The following is an 18,910-nucleotide window of genomic DNA, read 5'->3' as shown; positions in this document are numbered from 1 at the left end:
AAATATAACAGCAGCCAGAAAAAGGTGCAGAGTGTGCCTTATTAACCCTGTTAATGTACATGACCCTCTACTAACAATTACTTCCCAATGGAGTGATAAGTACAGCACTGCAAATGAAATTAAGCCTTAATAACCCACTGACATTAAGTAAAAGTAGAAAGAAAAATAATGGTCTTCTAGAGCCAAGTGTTTCATCCTGATAGCAGTTTCTTCCAGGATACTCACAGTCTAAAGTGAGCTCACAACCCTTTCCTGCATCTCTCCTGACTTTCCAGCTTCCCAGATCCCATAAGATACCCTCAAATTTTACCTCATTTAAGTCCCGGATTTCATTTTCTGCCAAAGAAAGTATAGCAAGACATCTGGGTAGATAAGCAGGTGCCATTCTAAGAGAGGTGATGATATTTCCATGTAAAAGTAGGGTCTTGAAAGTAAAAAGAAAATGCATTACAAATGAAAAGATTACAAATAAATTGGTCTATTTTGATAAAACCAAAATGGTGTGTACAAACATAAAGTGATCTGTTTTATTATACTTCTCATCACACACAAATCAAAGACTGCTAATGCTGGAAGGGTTCTACGTGGTCTTCTGGTCCAACTCTCCTTTTTCACATCCACATTTTAAGCTCAAGAAAGTTTAAAGACTTGTCCAAGAACATATGCTTAGTGTAGGCATGTTGTGAGATTTAAGTTATTAAAACTTGAGCAATTTCCAACATACTTGTTCATTTCCTTTTAAAACATCAAAACAGAGGGTGAGAAAAGTGAAAGAAAACATTCATTAAAACAATCAGGTATAAAGCAAATTTTCGAAGAGAGAGAGATAACCCACAAACCATAATTTGCAATTATATTCTCTTGGTAACTTAAAGCTTGAGGAAGGCTGAATGTGCTTAGAGATGGTGCTGACTCAAATTAAGTCAGCAACAATGAAGAATAAACCGAATACTCCCAACACCCAGGGTTTTTTTTTTTTTTTTTTTTTGGCTGCGTTGGGTCTTCATCGCTGCATGTGGGCTTTCTCTAGTTGCAGCGAGCGGGGGCTACTTTTCGTTGCGGTGCACAGGCTTCTCATGACAGTGGCTTCTCTTGTTGCAGAGCACAGGCTCCAGGCACGCGGGCTTCAGTAGTTGTGGCTCTCGGGCTCTAGAGTGCAGGCTCAGTAGTTGTGGCACAGGGTTTAGTTGCTCCGAGGCATGTGGGATCTTCCTGGACCAGGGATCAAACCCATGTCCCCTACATTGGCAGGTAGATTCTTAACCACTGCGCCACCAGGGAAGTCCCAACACCCAGGATTCTGATAAGGTAATCATGCCTCCATTCCAGAAAAAAAAAAGTTCAATCATTTTTAGTTCATTTGAATTCTCTTAGTATCTGGCTACATCAAATTGCTTAGAATAATTGTTGCTAAAACTGATTTCTGCTAACAATATAGTGAAATTTGAGCTAATAATACTCTTTCTAAGGTTAATGAATTCATCTGATGCTAGTAATATCCAATGGAGGAAAAATATGGAAAAAGCCTACACATGTTGAAGCTGTGGTGCCAACTGTTACTTATTTCAGCAGTCCCCAACCTTTCGGCACCAGGGACCGGTTTTGTGGAAGACAATTTTTCCACAGACCGGGGCGGGGGCGGGGTGGGGGTGTGGGGGGATGGTTTGGGGATGATTCAAGCGCATTACATTTATTACACACTTTATTTCTGTTATTATGTTGGACTATATAATGAAATAATTATACAACTCACCATAATGCAGAATCAGTAGGAGCCCTGAGCTTGTTTTCACTTGCCATTCACTGATAGGGTTTTGATATGAGTCCACAAGCAATTGATTTATTATGGTCTCTGTGCAGTTAAACCTCTCTGCTAATGATAATCTGTATTTGCAGCTGCTCCCCAGTGCTAGCATCACTGCCTCAGCTCCACCTCAGATCATCAGGCATTAGATTCTCACAAGGAGCGTGCAACCTAGACCCCTCGCCTGAGCAGTTCACAGTAGGGTTCGCGCTCCTATGAGGATCTCATGCCACTGCTGATCTGTCAGGAGGCGGAGCTCAGGTGGTAATGCAAACGATGGGGAGCGGCTGTAAATACAGATGAAGCTTTGCTCACTCGCCTGCCGCTCACCTCCTGCTGTGCAGCCCGTCCCTAATGGCCCAGGGTTTGGGGACCCCTGACTTATTTGATTACATTCCCCTCTATAAAAAGTGCTACAGGCCACAGATTTTTTTAAATTAAAGTGAAGTTAATTTTGATAATTTAGTAATATCTATTACTAAAAAAATAGCAATCTTGAGTGTCAAAAAACAAAGTAAAGTTCAGGAATGTTTACTCTCAAGCCCACCAACATGTTATGTACTATATAACTGAAGCTGCTAACGTTGGCTGATTGGGCATGAAGGGAATTTCATCATGTTTGTTGGATGGTAAATAAGAATTAACCTTAACTACAACAACCAGTTTTAGTTAAAGTAAATCAATTATAGAAATTAACAATAAAAAGTTCCATACTTAATTTCTGGTACTCTAATAGAATTTTTATCATAATGAACACTATCTGTTCTTCATAACAGCAGGCTGATTTTAGATCAATTAGGTTATTTTCTCTTGGTATTTTAGTATAAAATTTCAGAAATGACATAGAAAACACATTTACCTTCAGTGATGCCAATTTAGATAGATCACCTATCTGGGGTATGTTATTGTCTGATAAATCGAGGTGTTGAAGAGCTGTGCAGCTATTGATTTGTTCCATGGCCTATTACAAGAAAAGGATCACATTATTTCACGCACATGAAATCAAAAAATGAAATTCTTCTCTATTTCCTGTAGCTGAGCCTCTTGCCTCCTCTGCCCATTATCAGAAGCAGAGGAGCAGGGCTTAGCAAGAGAAAAAAGAGGCAGTGCCAACAGAATCTGGCATACTGCTCTATAGCCAGTTTCTACCTTCATTATCTCTCTAAGAGTAGAGTCAGATATTTATAGCTTAAAGAAACTTTTAGTGATGACATGTGACAGTTGGTATAACATAGACTTTACAATTTAACAATGGGGCCAAACTGCCTGGATTCAAATCCTAGCTCTGCAACTTCCTGACTGTGTGATCTTGGGCAAGTTACTCAACTTTTCTGTACTTCAGTTTCCTCATCTATATAATAAGCATAAAGACTGTACCTACCTTATTGGCTGTCATGAGATTGAATAAGTTAAAATTGTTAAGGTGGTTAGAATAGTACTTAGCACACATTACATACTCAATAGAAGTCAGTTATCATCATTTAATCCAGTTCCCTTACCTAGCATATCAAAAAATAAGACAAGAAATATTTATTAACTTACCCCAAATTATAGAGCTACTAAGTGGTGGAAGCAGGACTAGAAGCCAGATCTCCTGACTTTTAAAACATTATATTCTCCACTGTACCATCAAACATGTACATAAAACTTAATTCAGCATGAATTTTCAAACTGAGATTTTTGTTTTCAGTTTATGTTAACTGAAATTATCTCTGGGGAAGGGGAGTGGATACTTTCACTTTTTATTCTATTTTCTCTATACTGCTTAAATTTCTTTTTCACAGCAAATACTTTTGTGAAGTAAAAAAAAAACCTAATTACTTAAAAAAAAAAAAGAAAGAAAGAAAGAAAGAAACAATTCACCTTGAGATTATTTCCTGCCAAATTCAGCCATTCCAAATGTACTAGCTCCTTTAGGCCTTCCACATAGCCAATGCTATTATGAGGCAAATTTAATACCCGGAGTTGGGTCAGTTTGGCCACACCCATCATCCGCACCAGCCGATTGTTAGCCACTGACAACTGTGGAAAGAAAACATACCATTATTCTTAGGAGTAAAATATAAATATTACTTTCACATTAGGGTGGTTAAAAAGATTTATTTATATGGCCCAACATTCCCAAATATACAAACCCAGTTTGTACTTTTCACATATATTGTCTAAAAATTCTGCAGTGCAACTATTAGTTGTTGTTGTCATTCCTAAGCAGTGGAAAATACAGATAAAGCTGAGCAATCAGACCTCCTCCAACTACTAAAAGAAAACATCTTTAACACAGCAACTACTTGAGAATGTAAACTCCACAATAACAGAGTCCTTTCACTATCTCCATCAAAATCTAGAACAGTACCAGACACATAAGGGCCCAATAAACATTTGTTGAAGGAATGAATTAATCAACTCTTTACCCCCACCATGAAATAAAAGGTTATCTTAACAACACAATATTTTGCCAACATAAAATGTTTTCTTTTTTAACAAACGCTTTTTTCTAGTCTACTCTAAAGGCAGCAAAAATGTGTTCATCTTCAGTAGAAATTTAAAAAGCATCACTTAATAATCATCATGTAAAAATTAATTTTTTAAATTTTTTCTTAAATTATTTTATTCATTAAATAAATTTATTTGTTATTAAAAGTTTTAAAAATTTAAGGCAACATTTACTGCTTTCTAGGCTTGCAGAGTTACTTTTTGTTATCTTACTCTTTCATTTTGTATAATAATAAACTGGTCTTATATAACTATTTCCCCCACATAGCAATACCTACCTGTATTAAACGTTTGCATTTCTCAAGATTTTCCAATTTAATAATCTGATTTTTATCCAGAATCAAAGTATGAATATCAACTTCATAGGGTAAGTTTGGACTTAATTTCTGTAGCCCCTGTCCTGACCAATTGACCACTGATCCTTGAAAAGAGAAGGGAAACTGTTAGAAAACACAACTACAACAGCTGAGCATAGGGATAAAATTATACTCATAAAATCTTATACATTTAGAGTTAGAAAACACTAGAGCATAATAAACATCAAGCTTTAAAAACTAAAGCAATCAATTTCTAAGTGACTACAGATTGAAATTATTCATTTTCCTTTAGAAATATCAAATTATACCTAGATTTGTGATATTCTACTCAAGTTTCTTTTCTTTCTTTTTTTAAATTAATTTATTTATTTATTTATTTATTTTTGGCTGTGTTGGTCTTCGTTGCTGCACGTGGGCTTTCTCTAGTTGCGGTGCACAGGCTTCTCATTGCGGTGGCTTCTCTTGTTGCAGAGCACAGGCTCTAGGGCGCCATGGCATGTGGCATCTCCCTGGCCCAGGGCTCAAACCCACGTCCCCTGCATTGGTAGGCAGGTTCTTAACCACTGTGCCACTACGGAAGTCCATCTTCACATTTAAATGTAAACTATTACTTCAATATTTTGTGCCTAAGTAATGACAGTATTTTTTAAATGTAACTAATCTTTTGATAGAGACCAATGTGCTTACAATATCAGTATATCATAAAGTGCCCAAACTATTTTGAAAATCAAAATATAGTTAATTTATCTACAAAATGGAAATAATATACCTAATTCATTAAATTGATGTGGGGATGAAAAGAGAAACCATATGAACAGCACTTAGTCCCATTCCTGGCACACAGAATTCAATAAAGTAATTTGGTATGTTTAACAGACGTTCAAATCCTGGCTCCACTAAGCTAATCACTGTGGTATCTTGGGCAAGTTATTGATCTCTTTTGGGCTCACTTTTCTACTCTGTAAGATGGGAATGATAATAATGCCTGCCTTATAATGTTGTTCTACAAAGGAAATGAGATAATTAAAAAAAAAAAGGCACTCAGAACATAGTCTTGCTCATATAAAAAGTGCTTGTATAAATGTTAACTATTATTATCAGTACATTGCCATGGTGGGCTGGGGAGGTGGAGTTTAAGAGCTACAGATAGATTTGTGATATCTATCACAAATAGATAGATTGTGCAGGGGGCAGGCCAGAGAAACTGCCAATTTCATATTTCTACCCAGATTAAGATTACTGCGGGAAATAATTATGCGAGATTGCTCTCCTGAAGAGTTTCAACCAACGTTTTTCCATTGTCTAATGGCTTCTAGCATTTGGGGCGGGGAGAGGGGGTCATTCGATTCTGAGAATTTGGTGAAAGATATATACCGTCCCAGGAAAATGCATAGCCTTTGCACACAATTCAAAGGGATCGAGAGACCCCTTAGACTCTCCCTTCTAGATAATGAGCCCCAGACCTAAGCGGTGGAGACGGGAATTCACCTTCAGCCCTGACCCTGACCCAGAGCCTCCGAACTGTAACCAAAACAAAGGAGCTCCGCTCACACGGCACCTACAAAAGCACCCACGCCGCGCGTTCCGCTGGGCAGTGACCAAGCTATACCCCAGGACCCGGTGTGCGGAAAAAGGCATGGAGAACTGTGGGCTCTGGATAACCCCCAGATTTTATCACGGCCACCGGACACTTCCAAGAAAGGGTCCAACGTCAATCTCTATCTATATATAGATTTTTTTTTTTTTTTTTTTTTTTTTTGCGGTAAGCGGGCCTCTCACTGTTGTGGCCTCTCCCGTTGCGGAGCACAGGCTCCGGACGCGCAGGCTCAGCGGCCATGGCTCACGGGCCTAGCCGCTCCGCGGCACGTGGGATCTTCCCGGACCGGGGCACTAACCCGTGTCCCCTGCATCGGCAGGCGGACTCTCAACTACTGAGCCACCAGGGAAGCCCCCAACGTCAATCTAGAGAGCTGTGTTTGAGACAGGGTTTTCTTGAACTTTCTAGGAATCCACGGGAAAGGGGGAGATTCTGCAGTTTTCACTTGGGCACCCAGAACTCAAAGTAAACATCCAAGAAAGATTACCGCGGCGGCCAGAAACCCACCGCCCAGGCATCCTCAGGGGCGCGGGAGCAGCGCGAAGGTCTCTTGGGGCTTGTAGTCCCCCGCTTGGCCCTCGCTGCGACGCCGGAGAGCCAGGCAGCGCCCAGGGGACTTCAACTCCCAGAGGGCAGCGCGCCTCCGCGATGCCCACAACCCCACATCAGAAGAACTGGTCCAGAACTGAACCCCTAAACCCAGTCTTCTTCTCTCCACCAGGTAACAATAATTCAGTTCTATGGAGTAAACATGGGGACCCAGGGGTGGGGATCGCCTTACCTTCTCCAACAGGCAAAGCCGCGTCGACGCGCGCCACCGCCATACTTCCTGCTTGCTAATAATACCAAGCAACCGTCCTCCGACTGCTAGGTGGAACTCGTAGTCGGGAGGAAGAAGCCAGAGACTACAGATCCCAGGATGCACGGCACCCAAACGGCCCAATTGGCTGCCTACAACTAACGATGCGAAACCCGGGTTAGAATCTGAGCCAAAGTGAGTTTGGAAACCGGGTCAACTCCCCTTGTTTGGCAGGGAAGCAGGCTATTGTTAAATGATCATTTTACTCTCTTTTCTAGGTGTTTTCGAAATTTGACACTTTTACCATCGGGATGATTATAAAGTCACTACTCAATACAGACCGAATTTGAGGACTCATTGCTAGAGACTTCTAGCAATAGGGGCTGTCCCTTCTTTTGACAATTCTGAATAAGTGAGAGTGTTCAACTCATCTATAGGCGATTTTGTGAGTTAGTCAAAATAGATACATTTTATTTGAAAATTTAGCTTAAGCATGTTGAGATAGAAGCTTTTATACAGTATTTTTAAGTGGTTGTTCTTGAATAGTTAACAGAACTTTAGACCTGGGAGTATATTTAATAGGTATAAACCCAGAATTTTTCCAGAGAGTATACAAAAGAAGTTTACAATACAGTGTCCAAACTCAAAAATTACACTGCCTTGCTGGAGAGGATCTAGCTATATCAAAAAGCTTACACTTTTGACACAACTATTACATTCTAACTAGTGTGATTGTAGCAATGAACTCAATAAGCTTTCAGGAAATGGAGAAAGAAATAGAAACTATAATCTTCAGAGAAGACTTAAAGGAGGAAGTGAAACGGAGCTAAGGCTTAAAAGATGGGTAGACTCTAAACAGTTCAGGAGTATATAGAAGACGAAAAGACAGTACAGGCTGCAGGTGGAGGCAGGTAGTAATGAAACTAACCTGATAGCACCACACAATGTAGAGAGGGAGCTTCCAATTTCTACTGCCCACTCCTTCATTCCCTCTTATTCTGAATTCCCCTCTTTCTGAAACAGCAGTGTCCAAAATCTCTGATAATTTGTTTGAACAAAATCCCCATAACTCACGCTTCTAGGTTTCCAGGCAATTGATTCTGTGAGCATTCCCTCCTTCCAGAGTCCTCCTCCTATCTCTCTGACTACACCTGCTTTAATTCTTTTTTTTTTTTAACTCTGTTTCCCACTGTTTTAGTCTGAAGACAAATTTCTTAACTCTGAAGAGGGAATTAAGACTAGGAATTTTTTTCTTCTAACCAAGAGACCCCTTACCTAGAAAGTACAGTCTTACTATATAGGTGTAAGAACAAAGCAAGCCTGAATTCTGTCTCCTACTAACCTTTGTTCCCTGGAACAGCTGGTGAGGACTGAGGCGAGTCTCCAGCTCAGGGAGAGAGAAAGGGTTTACAGTTCTCTCCAATTTTGCAGGGCAATGACTTGGGAGGGGGAGTCCTGGATGCCCAGAAGGTACCTGAGGAGCACAGCTACCTGCAAGTTTACATCAATAGCAGAACCAGAGTTTTGTCTGGTTTGTCTGACCTGGGATCCTGAGGAAAGGGCCAAAGGATTCTCTTCATGGGGTTAACTGAGTATAGTCATAGCTCTTAAAGAGAGTGGCCACAGATCCTGGGCACATGCCCAAGTGAGCCAGCAACCCTTTAAAATCATACCATGGAAACTTTTGTGCTTCAGATACAGCTTTTGCATCTAAAATCAAATTGCTACACTTTAACTAAATTGCTTCATTTTGTGCATATGTTAAACCCTGCACTGCACACTCTGATCAATTTCCAATCAGTCTACTAACCAACACCATGAACTTCTCAACAAGGTAGCATTTTTTGGCAGGCTTAGGCCCCACAAGAAAGACTTTCCCTCCTATCAGCACAGTGTACTTGATCTCTGCAACAGCTGATCCCCCCGACTCATCTTTCCCATCTCTAATTCATCTGCTCACTGCTACTGGCATGATCTAAGTAAAACAACACCTTTTATCATATTAATCCCCTCCTTAAAAACTTCCCTCTTGAAATTCAACTTTCCAGGGCAACCATAATCTGGCCTCACCCTACTTCCCACCATTCATTCCACTAGTTTTCACTTGGCGCTTTTGATTGAGGGAATGACAAAATGATACTTGTGTTTTAGAAAGGTTAAACTGCTCATGAAACAAGGATGAATTGAAAAGCAGAATAGTGGCAGGAAGGAGACTGTTGTAATAGGGGATGGTAACCTTTAACAAACAGAGCAGTTTCAGGAGAGTATTATGTACAAGTTTAGGTAACATGAAGTTAAGTGAATAGGTAGACAGAAAACTGGAACATTTTGGATAGTGCAATTTATCTTGACAAAATAAAGGAGTTTTTCTAATTAGGATGACATCTTATGTTTGAAAGAAGTAAATATAATAATAACTTTGAAGTTTTAAAGTTTTAAAACTAAGAAGTTATTAATCTAAAGAATTTTGACACTAAAGATTTTGAAAATGTGCCTTATTTTTACAATAAAAGTATTTTACATGATTTTTTTGTGATTTATATGAAAGTTTAGGTGTACAAAATTAAAAGTTTTCTTCTCTGGTTAGTATTCATTGGTAGACTTTTATGGTCCTGCTCTCTTACCTATGACCTGTGACATTGAAGGAGAGACTACCAACTGTGAAAAAACAGTTCATGGGTGTCAATGAAAAACTTAATCAACAGTCGATCTAAGAACGAAGTGGAAAATTTTATTCCAGTCAACCTGATGATTGTAACCCAAAAAGCTCTGAGGACTCTTCTGTCCATGAGAGGTCAAAGCATGGTTATGTTGCAGGAGGGGGGACCTCTTCCAGGGCCTGAGAGAGGGCTCTTGTCTAACACTTGGAAATGAATTGTCCGAGGAGACACACATGTTGACAAAGCAGGAGACTTTATTGGGAAGGGGCACCTAGGTGGAGAGCAGGAGGGTAAGGGAACCCAGGAGAACTACTCTGCCATGTGGCTCCTAATCTCGGGTTTTATGGTGATAGAATTAGTTTCCAGGTTGTCTCTGGCCAATCATTCTGACTCAGGGTCCTTCCTGGTGGTGCACGCATCACTCAGCCAAGATAGATTCCAGCGAGGAGGATTCTGGGAGGTCGGTAGGACACGTGGACTTGTGTCTCCTTTTGACCTTTCCCAAATTCTTCCAGTCGGTGGTGGCTTGTTAATTCCATGTTCCTTACCAGGTCATCCTGTTTAAGATAACTCATTCAAATGGTTACTGTGGTGCCTGGCCAGGGCGGGTGGCGTCAGCCAGTGTTTCCCCTAAAGTTATATAAGTTTTTGAGACAAATTAGGTATTACTGACAGTTTACACAGTCCATATCTACAGTACAAAGCGAGTACTTTGTACTCACAGGGGGCCATCGTGGCCCCTTACAAGATTAAGAGGGAAGGTTATCTTCTAAGGAGTTGTGACCTTGTGTGAGATTAAGAAGGAAGGTTATCTCCTAAGGAGGTCTGGTTAATGCAGATGCACAATACACACTAAAGGAGGCCCAAACGGGCAGTGAAAATTTTATGTTTAAAATTTCTTGTCATGCCATAAAATATGAATTTTATTTCATCACGGGTTATCTAGAAGCTCCAAATGAGCATTAACTTTCCTCATTATTAGTTATCATTATTTAATAGGTGTTACACACACAATAATAAAAACCAAACAGTGCACAAGGTTATACACATAGTTTCAAGTGTTTTGTCTGTGCACTCATCTAGAAGAGGAGATGCAGCTCTTTCAAATTATCGAAGTGGTCTGTAAATCAAAAAGAAGTTCAGAACCACAGTGAAAGAATTTCAGTAATAAAATTCTACAATAATATTTGGATGGAGGGGCTAACTACTCTGCCTTATTATTTTTTATTTTATTTTATTTTTATTTCTGGCTGCATTGGGTCTTTGTTGCTGCAGGTGGGCTTTCTCTACTTGCAGCGAGAGGGGGCTACTCTTCATTGAGGTGCACAGGCTTCTCATTGCGGTGGCTTCTCTTTTTGCGGAGCATGGGCTCTAGGCGCGCCGGCTTCAGTAGTTGTGGTTTGTGGGCTCTAGAGCGCAGGCTCAGTAGTTGTGGCACAGGGGCTTAGTTGCTCTGCTGCATGTGGGATCTTCCCGGACCAGGGCTCAAACCCCTGTCCCCTGCATTGGCAGGCAGATTCTTAACCACTGCACCACCAGGGAAGCCCCTGCTTTATTTTTATAAGGAGGTTCTAGCTGGGCTTCTGTCTAGAGATTAGTGCTGAACAAATAGGAAGCTCTCTCTGGGAGAGGAAAATAAAATAGTTTGGGGGAACCAGTGAATGATTGTCTCCACCACCCCTCTGGATGTAAACTGCCAGCCCACCATTCTCCAAAGTAGTGAGATTTCAGGAAGGCCAACAGAACAGTCTTGAAGAATTGATCCCAAATAGCATGAAACGTCAGGGCCAAAATAATTTAGAAGAGTTAGCCATCTCAAGATGAGATACTAAATATTTTATTTTATTTTCCCCCATATAACATATCAGCTAATATCTGAGAAAAAGAAGAGGTGAAAGTAAAAATAAATTTCAAGAATAAAGCCACTGTCACATATATACAATGGAATATTACTCAGCCATAAAAAGAAATGAAATTGAGTTATTTGTAGTGAGGTGGATGGACCTAGAGTCTGTCATACAGAGTGAAGTAAGTCAAAGAGAAAAACAAACACCATATGCTAACACATATATATGGAATCTAAAAAAAAAAAAAATGGTCACGAAGAACCTAGGGGCAGGACAGCAATAAAGATGTAGACCTACTAGAGAATGGACTTGAGGACACGGGGAGGGGGAAGGGTAAACTGGGACAAATTGAGAGAGTGGCATGGACATATATACACTACCAAATGTAAAACTGATAGCTAGTGGGAAGCAGCCACATAGCACAGGGAGATCAGCTCGGTCGGTGCTTTGTGACCGCCTAGAGGGGTGGGATAGTGAGGGTGGGAGGGAGGGAGATGCAAGAGGGAAGAGATATGGGGATATATGAATATGTATAGCTGATTCACTTTGTTATAAAGCAAAAACTAACACACCATTGTAAAGCAATTATACTCCAATAAAGATATTTTTTTAAAAAAAAGAGAATAAAGGCACTGTGAAATACTTTTCAGGTGACTTTGCCTAACTAACTGGGAAGAAGATGACTTTTGTTTAAAAGAATAATAAAGGAGGGACTTCCCTGGTGGCGTAGTGGAGAGTGCAGGGGGGCCGGTGTTCGACCCCTGGTCAGGGAACTAGATCCCACATGCATGCCGCAACTAAGAGTTCGCACGTCACAACTAAGGAGCCCACGTGCTGCAACTAAGGAGCCCTGGAGCCACAACTAAGACCCGGTGCAACCAAATAAATAAATAAATATTTTTTTTAAAAAAGAATAATAAAGAAATCCTTGACAGCTTTATTTCATCATCTCTTTTGAAGTGCTTCTAAAAGGCAGTGAAACCTATATAAGTGATTCATCATATTTCCAACTGAAAATTAAGTGAATGTTTAAATAAAAAATTGTAATTTTAATTTATATTTGGAACACTATGAGTGCTTAAAAGCTCAAAAAGTTCATTTTTATAAGAGTGGTAGTTTTACTCTCTACCCCACCCCCCCAACATGATTCATTTTTTAAAAATAAGTGGTGTAGGGACTTCTCTGGTGGTCCAGTGGTAAAGAATCTGCCTTTCAATGCAGGGGACTTGGGTTTGATCCCTGGTCGGGGAGCTAAGATTCCATATGCCGCAGGGCAACTATGCCCGCACGCCACAACTACTGAGCTCATGCACCTCAACGAGAGAGCCCGTGTGCTGCAAACTACAGAGCCCACATGCCCTGGAGCCTGCACACCACAACTAGAGAGAAAACCCACACGCCACAGCTACAGAGAAGCCTGTGCACCACAACTGGAGAAGCCCGCGCACCGAAATGAAAGATCCCGCACACCTCAATGAAGATCCCACGTGTTGCAACTAAGACCCAATGCAGCCAAAAAAACAAAGAGAAAAAAGTGGTATAATGGTTAATTTCATGTGTCAACTTGGCTGGGCCACAGTGTCCAGATATATCATCAAACATTATTTTGAATGCCTTCTGTGAGGGTGTTTCGGATAAGATTTACATTTAAATTGGTAGACTTTGAGTAAAGCAGATTGCCCTCCATAATGTGGGTAAGCCTCATCCAATCAGCTGAGGATCTAGATATAACAATAGACTGACCTCCCTGGAACAGCGTGGAATTCTCAGGCAGTCTTTGGACTTGAACCGCAACACTGGCTCCTTGCTGAGTTTCCAACCTGCCAGTCCACCCTGCAGATTTTGGAAACCCCAGCCTTCACAATCATGTCAGCCAGTTCCTTAAAATAAATCTCTTCATCTATATATCTATCTATATCTATCTATCTATCTATCTATCTATATCCATCTATCTCTCTATCTCTCTATCTATCTATCTATCTATATATACTATTGGTTCTGTTCCTCTGGAGAACCCTGGCTAATACAGGAGGCAGAGAAGTAACCAACTTCCAAGTAGCTTTTAAATACTAAAGCCTTCATTTTGTAATTATATGTGATGGTCCACCTCATTTGGGGCTCCATTGACATCAGATAGAGGTATGAAAAATTTAGTCAGTTCTGAAAAAAATTTCTCTGAAGAGAAAGAAAATTCAGAGTATCAGTGAATTTTGTGTCTCTCATATATGGCATACACCAGTGTAGCTGATAGAAGTGATCTAGCTACAGTAATTATCAGAATAGCTTTCCTACACAGTTGCTTGTACACAGAATGTTACACAAGTTTTCAAACCTAATTTAATTTGCAAAAAATAATCTCCAGGGACTGCCCTGGTGGTGCAGTGGTTAAGGATCCACCTGCCAATGCAGGGGACACAGGTTCGATCTCTGGTCCGGGAAGATCCCACATGCTTCAGAGCAACTAAGCCCATGAGCCACAACTACTGAGGCCCACATGCTCTAGGTCCCATGTGCCGCAACTATTGAGCCCACGTGCTGCATCTACTGAAGCCCAAGCGCCTAGAGCCCATGCTCAAGAAAAGCCACCACAATAAGCCCTCGCATGGCAACAGAGTAGCCCCTGCTCTCCGCAGCTAGAGAAAGCCTGAACGCAGCAACAAAGACCCAACTCAGCCAAAAATAAAATAAAATTTTAAAATAATAATAATCTCTAAAGGAGTCTAAATGTATCTTTAGATGTTCTCTTTGTCCTTAAGGATATATTTTCCATTTTAAAATAATGTAGCATGCGCCAACTTTAAAAACATGTTACTGTAAAAATCTTAGAAAATACAGGCAAGCAAAAAAGTAAAAATAACAATCTTCCATAATTCCCCTACGCTGAGATAGTCACTGTTAACATGTTGTGTTGCCTTTTAATCTATTTTTATCTATGGGACTATATCTAGATTCCCTGCCTCCCGTATTTTTTTTTTAACAAAAATGGATGTATACTGCACATAGATTTGAGACTGCTATTTTCAGGTAATATGTTTGTAAATTTCCCTGTGACCTATTTTTGGTTATCTCATGCACTTTTAAGAAATTTACCTTTTCTTCCTTTCCAGTTAAGAGAGGATATTATCGAACAGAAATATATAAAGTATATTACTACACTGAGGAATTCAAGTATATGTGTTAACTTTTTCTCTTCTGAAATTGTACTTTCAAAACTTTGAAATCACTAAGATTTTCACATTTAACTACAACACAAAGTCTATAATACAGAAGGAATATTAATAATCTCTTTAAGCTAAAATACAAATTCCCTTGGGATCGACATATACACACTACTGTTCTTGCCTCAGCACAAAAGCATTCAGAGATGAAGTGATAGGTAAGAAATGGATTTATTTAGAAAGAAACACACTCCACAGATAAAGTGTGGACCATCTCAGAAGGCGAATGAGCCTCGAAATATGCTCTGGTTAGTTTTTATGGGCTGGGTAATTTCATAGGCTAATGAGTGGGAGGATTATTCCAATTATTTCGGGGAAGGGGTGGGAATTTCCAGGAATTGGGCCACCGCCCACTTTTTCACCTTTTATGGCTGGCCTCAGAACTGTCATGGCGCCGGTGGGTGTGTCATTTAGCATGCTAATGTATTACAATGAGCATATAATGAGGCTCAAGGTCTACTGGAAGTCAAATCTTCTGCCATCTTGGACCCAGTTGGTTCTAACCAGTCTTTGTCATGTCCTATGGCTGTATCATTGTTTTAAAGGTTGTGCCCTACCCCCTTCCCTCCTGTTTCACTACTATATATAAAATAGATAACCAATAATGACCTACTGTATAGCACAGGGAACTCTATTCTGTAATGACCTATATGGGAAAAGAATCTAAAAAAGAATGGATATATGTATATGTACAAGTGATTCACTTTGTTGTACACCTGAAACTAATACAACATTATAAATCAACTATACTCCAATAACATTTTAAAAAAATAAAATATAAATTTCCTTCCATGAAATAATAAACTCAAATGAAATAATCAACTCAAACGTCTACTTTACATAGATATTCTCTAGCAAAGTTTGGCAAACTACAGACTATGGGCTGAATCCAGCCTGGTGCCTAATTTTGTACAGCCTACAGCTAATATGGTTTTTACATTTTAAGTGACTGGGGAAAAAATAATAGTAGTATTTTATGACACAAAATTATATGAAATTCATATTTCAGTGTCCATAAATAAGATTTCATTGGAATACAGTCATATTTATTTACCTATTGTCTACAGCTGCTTTTACACTACAATAACGGAGTCCTCATGACTGAGACCATATGCAGCATTCTTAGCTCTTATTAGTGCTGCTACACACTACAAATCACAGTAACACTTTTTTTTTTTGTGGTACGCGGGCCTCTCACTGCTGTGGCCTCTCCTGCTGCGGAGCACAGGCTCCGGACGCGCAGGCTCAGCGGCCATGGCTCATGGGCCCAGCCGCTCCGCGGCATGGGGGATCCTCCCGGACCGGGGCTCCCGGACCGGGGCTCCCAGACCAGGGCACGAACCCGTGTCCCCTGCATCGGCAGGCGGACTCTCAACCACTGCGCCACCAGGGAAGCCCACAGTAACACATTTTTACTTGACAGCATTTCATGTGCCATGTGTATCGCCATACTGTGACATTTTATTATTAGTTTTATGACCAGCATATACTTACCATGTCAGAACAAAAAAAAAGAAAATGGTAAGCTTAAAATATTCCATCTTTAAGATACTGTGAACTGCAGATTATTTTGTTAACAAATTAGATGGCAAAGCATTATGTTTATTATGCAATGAACCTATATGCTAAAAGAATACAATATATGTCGACATTACCAGACTGAGCAGTCATTACAATATTCAAATCGCAGAAAACAGAAAAGTTAGAAAAATTAAATAGAATATCTCATCATAGTAAAATTTCTTCACCAAAAAAAAAAAAAAAGAGAGAGAGAGAGAGAGAGAGAGAAAGAAAATTAGGCTGCAACCAAAGTAATTTCCAAGTGGCTCATTTGTTAGGCAAGCAAGGAAAGTCATTTACTTATGGTGTGTTAATTAAATGATGTTTGACTGCAGCAGCTGAAGAAATGTATCCAGAAAAAATAAACTTGTTTAAGATCATTAGCCTTTAGGTAAGAACAGCTGCTTCAAGTGTTGAGAACACTGGGAACATCAATAGTCAATTTAAATTATTTAGTGAAGCCTAATTATTTTGAATCGTTTTCCTTGGCTCTTAATGAGTTGACAGGTGTTATTGAAACTGCTCCTTTGTTCTGTTTATTCAAGGAGTCAATTTTTCAAGTGACTTTAGAATTAGCCTTTATGAATAGGCTGCATTGAACAGGTGAGAATATTTTTAAAGAAGTTGAGAAAACACTAATTCAATACACCTAAGTGGAATCTTCTGTTTAAAAAAGTAGAAAAAGCCTTAGTTTGACAGATTTACAACACTTGTGAAAATGTAAGGTGTAAAGCCTATGGTTATAACATCATTGTATTATTACTTAGCAGATTCTTTGTGGAAAACATTTGAATCCACCACGTGTTGAGCCAGTGGTGTCAACAATAAACTTCATTTGTTCTTATGGGTTTACCATCATCAGCCCATGAATTTTTGTCAGAAATAGCAGCTGAATATCCTGACTTGCCCTACCACACAGTGTTTGATGACTTACCAGTGGTATCATTTTATATTATTAATTTTTTTTAGCTCAGGGCCAAGATTGAAATTTTTTCAAATGAAAAGAACCTCCCTTAACCACTATTATGGAACACTTATTGAATGGCTTTAGGATTCGTTTTTTGCTAATTTTGATCATGTGATGATGCTTCTTAACAAACTCAAGCTAAGGACAATGCAGCACTTACATGCAAAACTTATTCTGTGGTAAAGTCATTTCAATAATCACTAACGTTAGTTGATTCATAAGTTAAAAAGGAAGCTGTCCATTCTCAAACAAATTTGCAGTGGTTATATTTTTCCGAGCTCAAATGACAGTTTTAGTAGTGTTGTTGAGACCTCAATGCAAATGCAAAGAAAATTTCCATGTTTCAAGACCAATTTAACTGTGCATTTTGGAGCTTTCACTTAACTTTCAATTGGAAATAATTAATCTGACATGCTAAAAGGAAAATATCAAGAAAATAGTCTAATTCTATAATTGCCTTCCAAGAGATTAATATGTTCAATTTAAATCATATGTCCTTGGATTGATGGCAGTATTTGTCAGGGTGAAAAGACATTTTTCAAAGACAAAAGTTGTAAAATCTCATTAGAGATCAGGATTAACAGATTAATATTTGCAATTGATTTTGATGATAGGGAAATGTTAAGAGAAATGTTATCCTCCCCCTCCCCAAAAAGAATTTCATTCTTTAGTAGATCTGTTTTACAAAAACGTACTCAATATTATTATATTTTAAATTTTGTCAATGGATATATTGTGGAAATTGGTTTTCTCTCTTGTTATAGAAATACTTATATAAATATTCTCAATTTTGCCTCTTAGCCCATGAAGCCTAAAACACTTAATATTTCCAAACCTCTGTTCTGGAGGAAATAAAATCTGAGTAGGAAATTAGCCAGTGAAAGGGAGGAAAGATTCCAGCCAAAGAAGACAGCTTGGGCACATGCGTGAGAACCAATAGAGTATGTGAACAGTACTAAGCAGCTATTGCATTCTGAATCATATAAATACCATGCTTCGTTCCTCTTGCATTTTTGAGCCAATCGGTAATACCAGTTTCTTCCAGAAGATGGCTCCCTTCATTTAGCCAAAATTTTATTATGAAACATTTCCAACATACAGAAAATTTGAAAGAACTTTACAGGGAACACTCATAAACCCACCACTTTGATTCTCTTATCAACATTTTATTATACTTATTTTATCACATATATATCCATCTATCCCTCCCCTCCATCCATCTCGTTTTTTGATGTATCTCCCTATATACTTCAACAAGTATTTCATTAACTAGTGTTCAATATTTATTTAGTTTCCTGTTTTTTTAAATAATATTTACGGTAATTCCCTGGCGGTCCAATGATTAGGATTCCGAGCTTCACTTCAGGGGGCACAGGTTCAATCCCTGGTCGGGAACTAAGATGGTGCATGCCGCGTGGTACAGCCAAAAAAAAAAAAAAAAAAGATATAAAGTAAAATTTACATGAATACTCAAATCTTAAATGAACATTCACTGAGTTTTGACCAACTGTGTTTAATTAACCCAAAATCCATAAAGACATAGAACATTACCATTAAAACAGAAAGTTCTCTCATACCCTTTCCCATTCAATAATCCTCTCCCACCCAGAAGCAACCACTGTTCTTTTTTTTTCCATCATAGGTTAGA

The 18,910-nt window shown here is 39.2% G+C and overlaps 1 protein-coding gene across 5 annotated transcripts in view; it reads right to left on the bottom strand.

Moving 5' to 3' along the window:
• Positions 1 to 18,686, bottom strand: part of CEP97 (centrosomal protein 97) — a 39,864-nt gene extending 21,178 nt beyond the window's left edge. For 2 of the 5 annotated variants that reach the window (XM_029214566.1, XM_029214569.1), the window contains exons 1-5: positions 18,581 to 18,686; positions 4,576 to 4,718; positions 3,668 to 3,826; positions 2,664 to 2,765; positions 311 to 424 (exon numbers count right to left, since the gene is read on the bottom strand). In XM_029214566.1, coding sequence (XP_029070399.1) covers positions 311 to 424; positions 2,664 to 2,765; positions 3,668 to 3,826; positions 4,576 to 4,718; positions 18,581 to 18,671 — 609 coding nt within the window. In that variant the 5' untranslated portion in view covers positions 18,672 to 18,686. Of the gene's footprint in view, positions 1 to 310; positions 1,319 to 2,663; positions 2,766 to 3,667; positions 3,827 to 4,575; positions 4,719 to 6,992; positions 7,138 to 18,580 lie in introns of those variants that run through there. The other 3 variants (XM_029214568.1, XM_029214570.1, XM_029214571.1) reach the window with 2 other exon arrangements.
• Between the last annotated feature and the right edge of the window lie 224 nt (positions 18,687 to 18,910).

The sequence above is a fragment of the Monodon monoceros genome, unplaced genomic scaffold (assembly GCF_005190385.1).
Source record: "Monodon monoceros isolate NGI ecotype Baffin Bay Population unplaced genomic scaffold, NGI_Narwhal_1 Super_Scaffold_11, whole genome shotgun sequence".
Taxonomy (NCBI): Eukaryota; Metazoa; Chordata; class Mammalia; order Artiodactyla; family Monodontidae; genus Monodon; species Monodon monoceros.
This window is presented reverse-complemented; position numbering and strand designations above follow the sequence as displayed.